The sequence below is a fragment of the Rutidosis leptorrhynchoides genome, unplaced genomic scaffold (genome assembly GCF_046630445.1).
Source record: "Rutidosis leptorrhynchoides isolate AG116_Rl617_1_P2 unplaced genomic scaffold, CSIRO_AGI_Rlap_v1 contig265, whole genome shotgun sequence".
NCBI lineage: Eukaryota > Viridiplantae > Streptophyta > Magnoliopsida > Asterales > Asteraceae > Rutidosis > Rutidosis leptorrhynchoides.
In genome coordinates, this window is record NW_027266511.1 from 34587 (window position 1) to 49129 (window position 14543).

The following is a 14543-nucleotide window of genomic DNA, read 5'->3' on the forward strand; positions in this document are numbered from 1 at the left end:
GATAGTTGAATCTAGTCATTTCGACACACACGGAAATTTTCAAAATTTAATTGAATAAATTAATTCAGTGCGTAGCCAAATAAATTGAATTTTTCGAAAAATTGATTAGTTTGTTGTAACGTAAGTAAGTAGTCGTGTAATATTTCGACCTAGAATTCTCTACGATATTGCGAGTAAAGATTAAATTACGAAACGGAGTTGAATTATTGAGTGAATCCTACCACTAATTTAAAATAATTTTTTTAAATAATTGAGGCGGGATCCATGTGAATTATTTTCACCACCCTCCCCTCTATTATTACAGCAACTACTCCCTCCCATTCAATTCGCGCAATCAAACCTCACTCCCTCTGCATTTACATGATCATTCCTCCGTAACCTCCCTCATATCAAAATCATTTTCATTTTTAATTCTTATTCATCATTCAAATCAGCAATAATACAGTTCAAGATAATATTCACAGTCCGTTTACAATAAATTTCAATTCAAAATTCTTCCATAACAAGTCTCCGAAAGATTATAACTATCTAAATTTCCTAAATCTTCTAATTATACGGTCAAAATTCGAACCTTACCGGAATCGATTGAAATCGATATATTTTAATGAGGAGGTGAGGTTGAAACCGGAACCGGTCGAAACAATCCATTTCGGCGACGAAATTGTAATGAGTCATGACCGAGTTAAGCTCAGGTCATCACTCACTTAACCGAATCTCGTCCGAGTTAGCCTTCCAGGAGCATCGTCAACCTCGTGCGAACATAACCGAGCCACAGCCGACGAGAAACTCGGTGGCCAGATTCCTTGAGGTAAAAATTCGACGCCTTCCTACAGTTAAATCATCTTAATTTCAGCATAGAAATACTCTTTAGTGAACCTAGAATAACATAGTAGAAGGAAAGAACTTAATTCGAACATTTTTATAACTCGACCTTAACCCTAATTTTCAAATTAAACGAAAACGGAGAAGAATTAGGAAAATCTAACTGTATGTACATGATCACGACGTCGAGACAAGTTGATTGGTATCGGGATTGTGACGATTGGTGGCCGGAATCGTCAGAACCAACTACGAGCAGCGCGTCGGGCAGTGAGAGAAAAAGTCGGGATCGTGAGATTAGAAACGATGTAATCGTTAAGGTGGGATCGAGAATGGACGCCACATACATGCTCAAGAGAAAATCACTAACGCGAGATATTCATAGTCACCATGAACATACGCATTATTAAGTGTACTTAATTTCTTATGTATGTATCATCATGTTCCGTTGAGGGGATACAATTTTGAACATAATTTTACTTGCAGCAAGGTAATCGATTTAATTATGCAAATTTTGTTTTACTCAGCAGCTAGCAATAAAATTTAAAAAATTTAAGATATTCATCAGTTTTAAAATACATCTTTATACTCGCTCCGTCTTTAATTATCCTTAATTAATTGTGATTTTATTTATATAAATTGTATAGGAAAAGTGATAATTAATTAAATGGAAAAGTAATAATTAATTAAATATAGAAATAGTAATAAGTTAGAGATAATTTTCCACAGTCTGCCTATGCAAATAATATAACAGCTATTAGATGTAGTCGTGGCCACGGTCCGATTCGATCTGGTTTGGTTTAAAACCGTCGGTTGTCGGTTCTAAAATTTCTAGAATCAAACTGAAACTCTTATTTTTATAGAATTGAATCGGAATTATAAATTTCCGATTCGATTCCAAACAGTCTCGATTCGATTTCATATAATTTTTTAAAATATAAGAACTGAAATGAATCGCCAAATCCTGATTCTTGTTCAATTTTGGAACCAGAACCGCATTGATCGGTTCGGTTTCGGTTCTGACCCGATTTGATTCCGATTCGTGGCCATGTCTAATTAGATGTTACTGAAGTATATATAAAAAAATTAATAATATAAAAGCTACGACTCAATCATTTTTTATGGTGAATTTTTTTGCTACATAAAGGACTCATGCCAGTAATTTTTTTTTATTAAATTAGACAATACAAGCGAAGAAAGCTAGAGATAATATATATCTTATAGACAATACATCAGATTTATTTATTAAATTAGCTAGATTGAGTACATAATTAATTTAAGATGCATTATAATTAACTGTAATTTTTAGCAACGTTTCAAGTAAAAACCGAAGTGCGGCCAACTTTCCATTCCTGAAAATATGCAGCCGCTAGGATTATGATCGTCAATAATCACCTCAATGATCCTTTTTCCTCTCCAATGCATGGGGTAAATCTTTAAATTAGTGAAATGCCAACGACCTGCCCAGTCGAAATCACAAGTAATTTTCGGACGATGATCCCAGAAGTGTCCATCTCTGAAAGTGAATTCCCAAGAATAATCAACTTTTACCTGTTGATTTCCCCAATCTTGACCTCGACTTGATTTACAATGAACAATTATTTCATGACCACTATTGGAATTTCGATTTATGACCCTTATTCTTTCGTCCCATTGGAAGATATCTAGCTTTTGATCATTCCATCGTAAGTTAGTACTATTATTAGTAGTATTGAGAACTTGATCCTGATGACTCAAAAGTCATCAATATTGGCAGAACCAGCATTTGGAGAAGCATTACATTCATAAAATACAACTGCTTCATTGTTTTTGCTTAATGTTATTGCAATGCACAAATTTTATTGTTGAATGTTCTTGTTTATAGTGGAGATAAAAACCCAATTAATTAATTAAAAGGTAACAGTTTTAGGCATGTGAGTTTTGTTTTAAGCAGCAAATGAAACTTAAGATTTTGCAATATCAATCAATGCATTTAAATTCCGCATAATAGCCAATAAAAAATGTTAATTTATAATTAATCATAAACCGTTAAAACTTAAACGTATACAAATATATGATATCTAAAAAAGAAGTTTGAAATTAATCATATAAGCATTTACGTTCCATAATTTATACATTGTCTCATCGGTATTTTTGTAAAAATACCATGTTTACTGATAAACTCTATATTAGAGTTTATGATGCCTTTATACTTTTTTTTCTTTAAAGAATTGTGTTAGTTAGTAGTGTAGTAATTTTATGTATTTTTGTATTATTATTTTGTATTTGATTTTTTTTTTTGGTGTTTGTAGACACAACATATTAAAATAAGTTGAAAGAATAAAAGTTATGCGCATGTTATGACTTCATTATTAATTTTGAAAAACATTCAATGGGAATCAGCAAATATGTTCAACATGAAAGTTGTAATCTCATGCTTAGCTTTTCAACGAATAAAAAACAACTTATTTAGACATTGAAAATAGGGTTGAGAATATGAGCTTTAAGCTCAGGATCGACTTGGATGTATTCGGAAAATGAGCGAACTTGAACATGAAAATTTAAACTTATTTAGAAGACGAGGTTTTCTGGGCTCGAGATCGACGAACCTGAGCTTTTATAAAAAAATAATTAAATTAAATAATAATATAAATGACACTTTTACATCCTATAAAATTTTTATTTTAATTAGTGGACGAGGGCATAAATTTCATTTAATATTAATGATGTAGATTTTTCATTTAATCTCGTTTTATAACAAGATTAAAAATAATAATTATCATATTAATCAAGAAAAATGACATGTTTGCCCTCATATATTAATAAAATATACATGAGGTCAAAATTGTCATTTATATTATTATTTTATTTATGATTTTATTTTTTAATAAACAAAAAAGCTCAAGAACAGTTCGAATCGTGATCGGAAGTGAGCTAAGCCCGAACATAAATTTTCAGGCTCGGAAATTTTTTTTCCTCGGCTCGGTTCGGCTCGTTTTCGTGGCAAGCTCGGCCGAACCCGAGCCGAACAACTCGATTTCCCACCTCTAATTGGAAGCTCAAGATATGACAAAACTACTAAAATTGGATGAAGGCTTCGCCGTCCCTCGGGCCAGGATCACCGCCCCTGCACAACTTTGCCATAACGTTTTGCCCCCTTATGCCAAAATCTGCCGCCCCTACGACACTTTCACAACTCGACGCTTCCAGATGTCAACTCGACGCTGCCCCTGCGATGACAATAACAATTATCTTCTTGCAATTAGTTTTTTTCTAATTCAACTTAATTTAGAGTTTTGGTATAAATAGAAAAACACATAGGATTCCACCAGACATGGAGGGACACATTCAAAGATAGCAGTTTACAAGAACTGAGGGCTAACACGAGGAGAAAGGCGAATCGACAATGAGGATTCAAATTCCCTCTTTATGATCATTAAAGTATAATCATGCTTAACTCTTGCATTATTGTTTTTTTTTTCTATCTCGAGCAACTAAACTCATAATTTGAGGCTTGGTAAACCTATAATCTAGTCAATATTTTGACAATATTTGTTTGTACTATTTTATGGATTAATTCAGTTTTATATGTTGCGTTCTTAATATTTTCATAGGATTGATCATCTATGAATTGATTGATTATCCTTTGCAACAAAACGCCGGTCTGAATTTAAGATTAGAACCTAAATATATAATCATATGTTTAATGAATTCATAAGATCGATGAAGTTAATTACCTAAAGAATAGACATATACTGATAAAACGTATGTACCTAGCTTGATCGTTAAAATTAATGTTTTTTCTATATTTCTAAGACCATGAACACATAGAAGTAGAATATAATGAATAAGGTTAATTGAAATGGACACATGCACTTTTAGCTAAATGTGCATATTAGGTAATTGAATTCATATAAATTGAATACGACATTATTGTTAGCATTGGTGATGATTATAACATAACCTTATGTCCTAGATGTTCTCTCACGTTTGAATTTTCTCGTTATTTACATTTGTCTATGTTCTTAGTTTATTAATTCAACCTCAATTATAGTTTTGACAAACTTGTAGGAGAATAGTACTAGTATTTAGTGACGACTTGAAACTGACTCCTCGTAAGAACAATATCTTTTTTATCAATTTATTACTTGTGGCGACACGTGTACTTGTGTGAGTGCAAAATAGTCCAAATATACGAAGTTGTATATACCGTATACGAGTGGCGATTCATTGATTCAAGGAGTCAAAATAACGCTTTTAGTCTTTTACTACTAATAAGGACTCTCGCACTCATTACTATTTTGAGTTGATTTGGTGAGCCTAGAATATTAAAGGACTATCATTGTGGAATTATTGACTTGAGGCTTGAGAATTATGACTACTTATAATGTAGGTTTTATATACAGTAATTCTATATATAGACATAGAGATACAAGCCCATTGGATCGTATTAATCTATCTTTTACAACTTTGAAATTCGTCTTTAAGCTCTAACATTTAATTTTTTTTGAATTAATTGCTTTAATATTTAATTTGGTCTATTTAATGATGATCTATTGGGCTTTAAACATATACCTCTAATGAATAATTAGATTCAATCCATGAAAAAAACATGACTTGAATTAAAAATCAATAGAAAAAAGCACCACCATTTTACTTTCTACAAGCGAGAACTCCGTCCGGACGGAAGTCAATACATTTAAAAAATAAATATATAAACTAATCAAATAAATATTAAATAACTTAATGTAAAAATAGAAAATTTGTGTTAAATATTAGACTAAAATTGAATTGAAATAAATTTACTATATTTATAGACTTTAATTAGGAATATATATGTAAAATATCAGACCATAAGTGAAATAAAATAATTTTTAATTATTTATAGACTTTAAATTAGAAATATATAACAAAATAATTCTAATTGTTTTGAGTTATTTGAAGAACTTTAATTTTATTAGAATCTTATTTATATTTTTAATAAATTGTGTAAAAAATCAATAGTCACGTGTTAAAATTTTGATTTGACAATAAAATGTGCAATTGAAATAATTTAATGTTGTTCATATTGTCTACAAGATTTCATGACATTTTCTTCCTTCTTCATTTGGTCTCCTCTCTGTACATGTTAAAACTGCAAAGATGATCTATCTACGAGAATGCGCAAATAATTAAATCAAACCTAATATCCAATGTGCAATAGATCGATATATACAATGAAAAAGCAAATAGTCGTCTTCTTGAAGTTAATCCTTAAAGCTAAAGATTAAGCATGACTCAAAACAATAGTTAAACAGATGTATATAAACAGACGTATATACATCTATCTAGCTTAAAAAAAAAAGGATTAAAGCATACACAACTTGAAAGCAAAAAAAACAAAAAGGGAAATACAACATAACTAAGACAAATGACGACATAACCTAGCAGGAAGTTGGAACACAATTAATCAAGGATCTTTAATGCATCACTGGCCAAAATTATTGTTCGGCCAGTTATTGGTCGGATATGGAATATTGTTAGGCATTCCATTGCCATTCATCGGTGCACCGGAAGCGAATGGCATTCCATATGGCGGCAACATTGCCATATAGTTATTCCCAATGTTTGGCAACATCCCAATCTGATTGTTATTATTATTCCCGACAGCGGCCATATTAATATTGTTACCATGATGACTTCCTATACGAAGAGCAGCCCCATTTCCATAATTCGGATAGTACTGGCCTTGCCTGTGAGGATAGTAATAAGGTTGTGGGATATTCATTTCTTCATGAAACCCTAAGTGGCGCTCAACAGCTTCAATGTCGCCACCATTGTATGATCCGTTGTTGTTGTACTGAAATAGTGAAAATCCAGATTCTTGCTTGATTTCATGACCAGCACGAGCACCAGCTCCAGTACCGCTGCTTTCTGTTGTCATTGAATGTTTAACATTGAATAAAATATACGGTAAATTAAAGTAAAAAAAAAAAACTTGAGTTTTAGCATATTCTACTATATGTCAAACAATAACAAGTTGTTCTCTATGATCTATTAAACGAAAATTTACAAAAGACACATATATACCCCCGTTGTCTCATATTTTTTTTCTATGGAAAGAGTATAAATTTTCATTTTTTTCCGTTAGGATTTTGATTTTAAGTTATCAGTCAAAATACTATAACTCATTTTAAGGAATAATCGTGTTTCTAAAATATTCAAATTAATAAACAAAGAAAATATGAATAAATTAAAAATCATATTAATCAAGGGGTGTTTGGGAGATTCATATATAAAAGACAAAACTAAAAGTCAAAATCATGATAATTAAGTGCTCAAATTAGAACATAAAAATTAAATAAGTTTATATATATTACCTGCAACATTATCACACTTTTTCATGAATCATGGATCATAGAACTAGGCGCCATATTTTCATTAAAAGTGTTGGCGGTAGCAACAAAATTAGCATTAATATTTTCCTGGACAATATTGCCATTTAAACTTTGGAGAGAAAGATCGGCGACCTGGTGATGATATTCAATCCTCTTTGTCACCTTCTGGTATTTCTCATTTAGGAACCATAACAGTCCGTTGACCTCATTGACTTGAAACTCCTTAATGTTTTTCACTTGACCATGGACTTCATCCAGTAACTCGGACATCTCCATCCTCTTGTTCCGTTTATAAATCTTCTTTAGATTTTCTTTGATTTTCATCAGCCTGTCCTTTAGATATTTTTCTTGATCAATCATCTTATTTCCGCGCTCTACATCCAGAACCTTAATGAGTTCTGTAAAGAGACGGTTAACTTCGGTTGATGAAGGCCATAACAAAGGCTTGAATTCATCTGGACTATAGATGATCACGAACGCCTTAACTCCACATAACACCGCAAGTTCTTTCACTTTCTTAAGTAAACTCTGCCTCCTCTTTTTCAAGCTAGCTTTTTTCGCACTGTCAGATTTTATCCACGCCAACTGTACTTTCCTCCTAGTCATATTTGCCTCTCTCACTCTAATTTTTTCTTTCAACTTGAATTGAAATCTCGCACTGCTGCTTAATCAGTAGATAACGAAGAGCTTTTATAATAGATATTTAGGCCTAAACACCACATAATTTTATTTATGGTTATTAAAGATTATTTTTCGTTGATATTTCTTCTACTTGACTATGATTTTTTTTAAAAAGGAATTTAAAAATTGTTTGGTTGTCAATTTGAGATTTTCTCTTAAAACATTTCCTCATATTAGTATACTATATGTGATATCTTAGAAATGAGTGATATAGATTATAGATGAATTTAATTATGTCAAATAAAAAAGGTTTGAACCAAGTTAAAAAATCAAAACTTATATATTAATGTTCAATACAAATAGTTATGTCTAACTTTGTGACACGTGACAAATTATCACCAGAGCCATTGCCCTATTTCTGACACGTGACAGTTTCCTAATTTTTTTTACAAAGCATGAAACGTGGTTCATTCGATACATAATTTTATTTATGGTTATTAAAGATTTTTTTTCCTTGATATTTCTTCTATATGTCTATAATTTTTTTAAAAGAAATTTAAAAATTGGTTGGTTCTCAATTTGAGATTTTCTCCTAGAACATTCCCTGAAATTAGTATACTATATGTGATATTTTAAAAATGAGTGCTATATGCTATACATGAACTTATTTATGTCAAATAAAAGAAGTTTGAACCAAATAAAAAAAAATCAATCAATACTTATATATTAATATTCAATATAAATAAGTTATTGTCTATCCTTATGACACGTGACAAATTGTCATACCAAAACCATTCCCTCACATAAATTTCATACTTTTATCTTTCTACGAAATGAACTACTATTTTTGCTATTTTTTTGATATCAAAATATTTTATATTTTCAAGTCATTTCACATATATTACAGAAATTAAAATTAAAATTCTAATTTTTTTTTTTACAAATAGGACTTTAATAATACATTGAGTAAGATGATGCACGAAAGGAAAATCAGGAAAAGAGATTGTGGAGAGGAAGGATTTCATGGGAAAAGTGGAAATCATATATTATGGTTACTTTAAATTCATGAAAAGTTATGTGTTTTGACAACAATGATCAAAGTATATAAATGTAGATTTGGATACGAAGAAGCATTTCTAAAAAAAGAAATATGCACATATAAGCCTTATTTTTGTTAATTATTGATATTTTCATTTACAACAATTATAAAATTCAATTTGAGATTTTAATTATAATTTTGAGATAGAATGTTTTATAAATATTTCAACTTGAGATTATTCTATAGTAGGATCAGAACATAAACTTTATTTGTTAATCTTTCTGTGAAAGGTTTACTATCTAATATTTTCTCGAGAATATCTCCGCAAAAAAGGAAAAATTCAAAACCATATATAAATTTGTTTCCTTTTGAAGATTATTTACATAACTTACAGTCTGGATCCTATGAATTCGAATTCGTAACTGATGAATTTGATATGGTTTTATTTATCTTTGGAAAAACTCAAATACCAATTTCATTTATTATTATTATTTTGGTCTTCAAGATCTTATGTGTTCTTTTTTATATAGAACTATGCGAATATTTTAAGACTTTAAGGAAATAATTTATTTATATAATCTGTGCTATCAATTATCCAATGCACTAGACTAAAAAGAATAAAAAAGTATCCAATGCACTTTATATGCCTAATCTTTTATACAAAAGGAAATAATTTATTTTAGTCTATCTTATCTAATGCACTTACGAAACCTAATCTTATCAATCAAAAAAAAAAGAATTGATTTTTATATTTTTTACTTACTTAAGAGAATAAAAATAAAAGATATTGATATATTTTTAAAAATTAAGATATTGATATATTTTTAAAAATTAAACATGTTGATATATTTTTAAAAGGACTTCAAACAAAAAATATTTAAAAGATTATAATTCTTAAATAAAATCAGTATAAGTTCAATATATATTTTTTATCTATTATATGGTGTAATAGATGAAGACCTGAACATATAAAATAAGTAAACATTTAATTGAGTTATTATAATTACAAATTTTAATAACGGATCAATTTTTGAAAAGCAAATTGAGTGTTCACGTCATCATTTAAACATGTATATCACAACTTGATAAATATTATTTTTGAGGTCTATATAAAATAAAATATTTATTTTGCTCATATTTCTGTTAGGGGTTCACAATTCTGTTATATTATACAGTAATATACTACCTCCTACCTCCGTATTTATAATACATGATATTTTTTATTTTAGATGCATCTAAATATACATATAACTAAATTCAATATATATATATGTATAATTTTTATTAGATATTTATATTTTAGATGCATATAAAATGTAAAATTTTATGTACTGTGATACGAAAAAAATATTAAACTTCTTATGAATCTTAAAAATTACACGTGTAAAATAGTAATTTATATATGTAATTTATGATGCTTTATTCACGGTACATACAAAAATTTCTCTGATTTTTTACACATGATATAAAATGTTATCATAGATAAGATAACTTTTATTATAATGAATGAAAAACAGTTTTATATTCTATCTAAATAGATTTCTAACCGCTATAGTTTTCTTTTTAACAAAGAAATTATTATATCAATATTAAATTTATTATTTATCATATACCATGTTTGAAAAACACTTAACACATATAAGCATTCATCACGTTCTATTAGATATACTCTTTTCGTCCTTTTCGTTTTTCCATTAATTTAAAAAATTTATATTTTTCGATAACAGACATATAAATTTTTCTAAGGTTAATTTTGATGTGGCACCCAATCATATCGAATAAAATTAACATAACAATCTATTTGTGACACGTATTAAGTGACACGTCAAAAATTCGACAAGTCACATGCCTTTTTTTTCCAACTACACAAAACTGAAAAAACGGCGGTTACATTTGCTTTAATTGCATAAATTAGATAAATAAGATACTTTTTAAAAATGACATTTTTAAACCATCATTTTGTATCAAAAGGGACTTTGCGACCGCCTTTTATACGAAAATAGTGCTTCCCGTCCATTTCAAGTGTCGTATAATGAAATTTTTTTTGATCTACTTCAAGTTTTATTTTATGAAATTAATGTATATTTAAACTATTTTTTTCTATTTTATTTTTGTTTAAAAAAATTAATTTATGTTTCTTTAATTGTATATTAAGACTATTTTAAGTTTTAAAAATAATTAAGATGATGTATGATGTGGCAATTTATCCATATAAGAATGACACGTCACTTTGGTTTGTTTTGACACATCGAACGAATTAACAGTGTAATTAGCCATGTAGGACTATTTAGCTACATAAGGGTAAAAGCTTTAAAGGTTTAAAATAGTAAAGATATAAATCTTCGATATGAAGCAGCAGGGTAAATCGTCGTCATTTTAAAATAGTGGGGTAAAAAAATTAATTTTCCGATTCTTAAATATGTGGGATTGTTTTCTTAGAAAAATTACCAGTTAAAGCTAGAATGATCATATACAACAACAACGAGTCGTCTATATGAATCATCAACTTTTAAGCATAAAGATTATTTATAATTTAGATGTCATATCCAAAAACATATATAGCATGATAAAAATTTAAAAAAAAAAACATGTGGCAATTTTTAATATCTTTTATGACTTCAGAGTGTTTGGCTTTCAGTTTTTTTTTTCTTTCTAAGAGTTCACCGATCCATCTTAGGATATAGAATAATAAAAAAATAAAAAAATATTATAATTTATGATCTTATAATATTATATTAAAATTATTATTAAACAATTAAAAAAATTGCAAACCAAGCACATTTTTAATCATAAAAATAATAATTATTACATTGTGAATACATGATAACATGGTTCAACATGAATTTATGTGTTGTCACTTTTTGACCAACCTTAGACGATTAAAATTATTAAATAAATGCATATTTGTGTAATATATGTTTTACCTTGGAAGAATTAAATGCACATTTGCATAAATACTTACAAACACCATTGAATAAAGAAACACGATCGAGCATGATTATTGATGTAGATAAATCAACGGCTGAAATGTTTAAAGAAACGATCAAGCAGGATTATCGACATGACGAAATCAACGATTGGGATCCGACTAAAGATTCAAGAGAAACAAGAGAAACAAGAACTAAACTAAAAAGGAAACTAAATCAAATTCAAAAGGAAACAAACGATTTAATTTGGATTCCTTGGAGATCAAGATAATATAACTGGAAAGTATGGATGAGGATCGTAAACCTTAAAAGAAAATCGTATCATCTTCATCAACAAATCATTTGAATGACGACCAAGGCATTGAGGAATTATAAATAGTAGACAAATTTTCCAGCTGAAGGTTTTTGCACAAACATCACGTCAAGGAGGATTAAGGAAGAGTGTCGAATATCTCCACTCCAGCCTCTGTTTATTGTCATAGGTTATCAAGTTTCTAAGAGTGGAGAATAGAGATCGCGAGTACTAGCCGGTGTTGGCTAAGTGAGGTAGCGTTCTAGAATAGGTTGGTCGATCTAAGTCTAGCTTTACATAGGAGATAATCGAATTTCTAGGATTAGTAGAGTTGTGTGGCTTGTGCACAAAGCTCCTAGGTAATTCGGAAAAATTATCCTCCCACCATTGTAAGAACTTCTACCAATCCCAATTGGTCTGCAAACGTAGCTGGTGTTTATACGCCGAATCGCGATATATTATTATTAAATAAAATAAAGGTATTTTTATTTTGCACTTGAATCTCTCGTGTCATCTCCATTATTTTTTAAAGTTGTTAATCTATTTTGGGCCAAAACCTTAAAACGTTTATATGTTCTAACAGTTCCATCTAATCTAAGTGATTACTCTTCTATCCATCTCAATCATGTTTTTTCAATATTGGACAAATTATTTTTTGTTTCAGGATTATTTTCATATCCGCCCATCGTAACAACTGGTAGAGTCGCTACTCGGTGAGGTGTTACATTTATCGTCAAATCAAATCTACACAACAGAGCAATATTTATTATTCGATTTGTTTATAAGTCTCTGAACCTCACCACCAGTCTAGATAGACTTATTTGTTATACATCAATTGATCCAATCAGTTTAACTCCCAATAGTTACAACTGATTTAATTATACAAAGTCTCAAGCACAATCGCAATTAACTTAGGAAGACTTTTAATACAAACAGTTCGTAGCACAAACGACCTTTTAGATATTTAGATCACCAAATCTATAGATCTCCATATTGACAATTGTTGCTGACGTTCCAGATTCAGTATCAAGTTAAATGAGTCTGATCTGAACATTCTGGTTCAGTATCAACTCAACTAAATCAAACCAAACGATACTCGCTAAGTATCAGATCGATTGAGTTAGTTCGACACTTTGGCACGCTAAGTCACGATCATCATCGTCATCCAGATGAAGGACTTAGGCGTTATCAACTTACTCAACTAAAGTACATCAGCAAAAATATAGGAGTCCATTGTAAGTTCTGGTTCAGTTTCTACTGAACTGTCACTTCACTTATTATCGTACTTAGTTTACCTGTAGGTTGTAAGTTGTTTGTAAGTACTGGTCCAGTTGTTTCTGACCAAATACTAGTTTATCTTTTATAGTTTATTGTACTCTGAATTATCGATAAGATTAGTTGTTATAAACTGTGTTAGTTTGTACCGTACTATTGCTTTACAGTTATCGTTCTTAGATTTACATTCAAGTGATTAATTGTATCTTTTTAGATAGTACTGGTTGATTATCCGCTGTTGTTCAGTATCTAGCTTAAGAATAAGATTATCTTAATTGTATTTAGATTGTTCTTAAGTAGATCTTTTGTACATCTAATCAATCACTTCAATAAAACAAAGATATATATAAGTGGTTGTTAGATTAGGGTTGAATTGTAACCGATTAAATTACCTCTTAAGTGACTTAGTAGGACTATCAAATTTCATACATATTTTTTTATTATTGGGTGTTGATCGTAGAAACTCCTGCTATACCAAGAGACAAATTTTTCTCTAAATTTTTTTAATTATAGAACCATATTATCTTTTAGTGTCGTTCATATTTTTTCACGTCCCTCACTTCAATAGTTGAGTTCCTAACAAGAATTATACTTTAAAATGCAGTTCTTCAGAGGAGTATCTCACAATCATAAAACAATATACAACTACGTACTGATTACAGCACATTGAAGTGCTGGAGAAAGTATCCTCCAATGAGACGAACACTTGCCGGTCATATGAAAAAGTTTCATTGGGACCATCGAGCACCTGAAAATTCTGAAAGCCAAACTTGTCACTGAGGACACTATATATATATATATATATATTTTTTCATATGGCCAAGAATTCTCCAGGTACAAAATACTAATGATCCTCTTCCGTTTCAATTTGCACACTAGAAGTAATCAGTCCAAGAAACTGAAAGATTTCTGGGGATGACATGATTTAAGTGAATTTTGATGCTAGTTCTTCTAGCAGCTCATAAAATAGAGTTTATCTCAGGAGCGGTTGCTGTTCAAGCAGTGGAACTAGTTATATATATTTATATACTATTTTCATTTCAAAATAGTTGATGCATGTGTAATTAATTAGATATAAAACTCTAAATTGACCACAACAATATACATAATTTAAAAAATATTTTGTTTTAAAAAATATTCTCGTCACATCTATTAATTACACATATCATTAAAATTCAAAACATCAATTATTTTGAAATTGATGGAATAATAAT

General features: G+C 29.5%; 1 protein-coding gene across 1 annotated transcript; it reads right to left on the reverse strand.

Annotated features, from left to right (window-relative positions):
- Window positions 1-7178: 7178 nt before the first annotated feature.
- Window positions 7179-7781, reverse strand: LOC139882400 (agamous-like MADS-box protein AGL80). Its single transcript, XM_071866727.1, has one exon. The coding sequence runs from the start codon at window positions 7779-7781 to the stop codon at window positions 7179-7181; it is 603 nt and encodes a 200-aa protein (XP_071722828.1).
- Between the last annotated feature and the right edge of the window lie 6762 nt (window positions 7782-14543).

Bases quoted from the DNA above. Each gene is read 5' to 3' on its own strand.
- LOC139882400 (XM_071866727.1), bottom strand. From the start codon at position 7,781: ATGACTAGGAGGAAAGTACAGTTGGCGTGGATAAAATCTGACAGTGCG.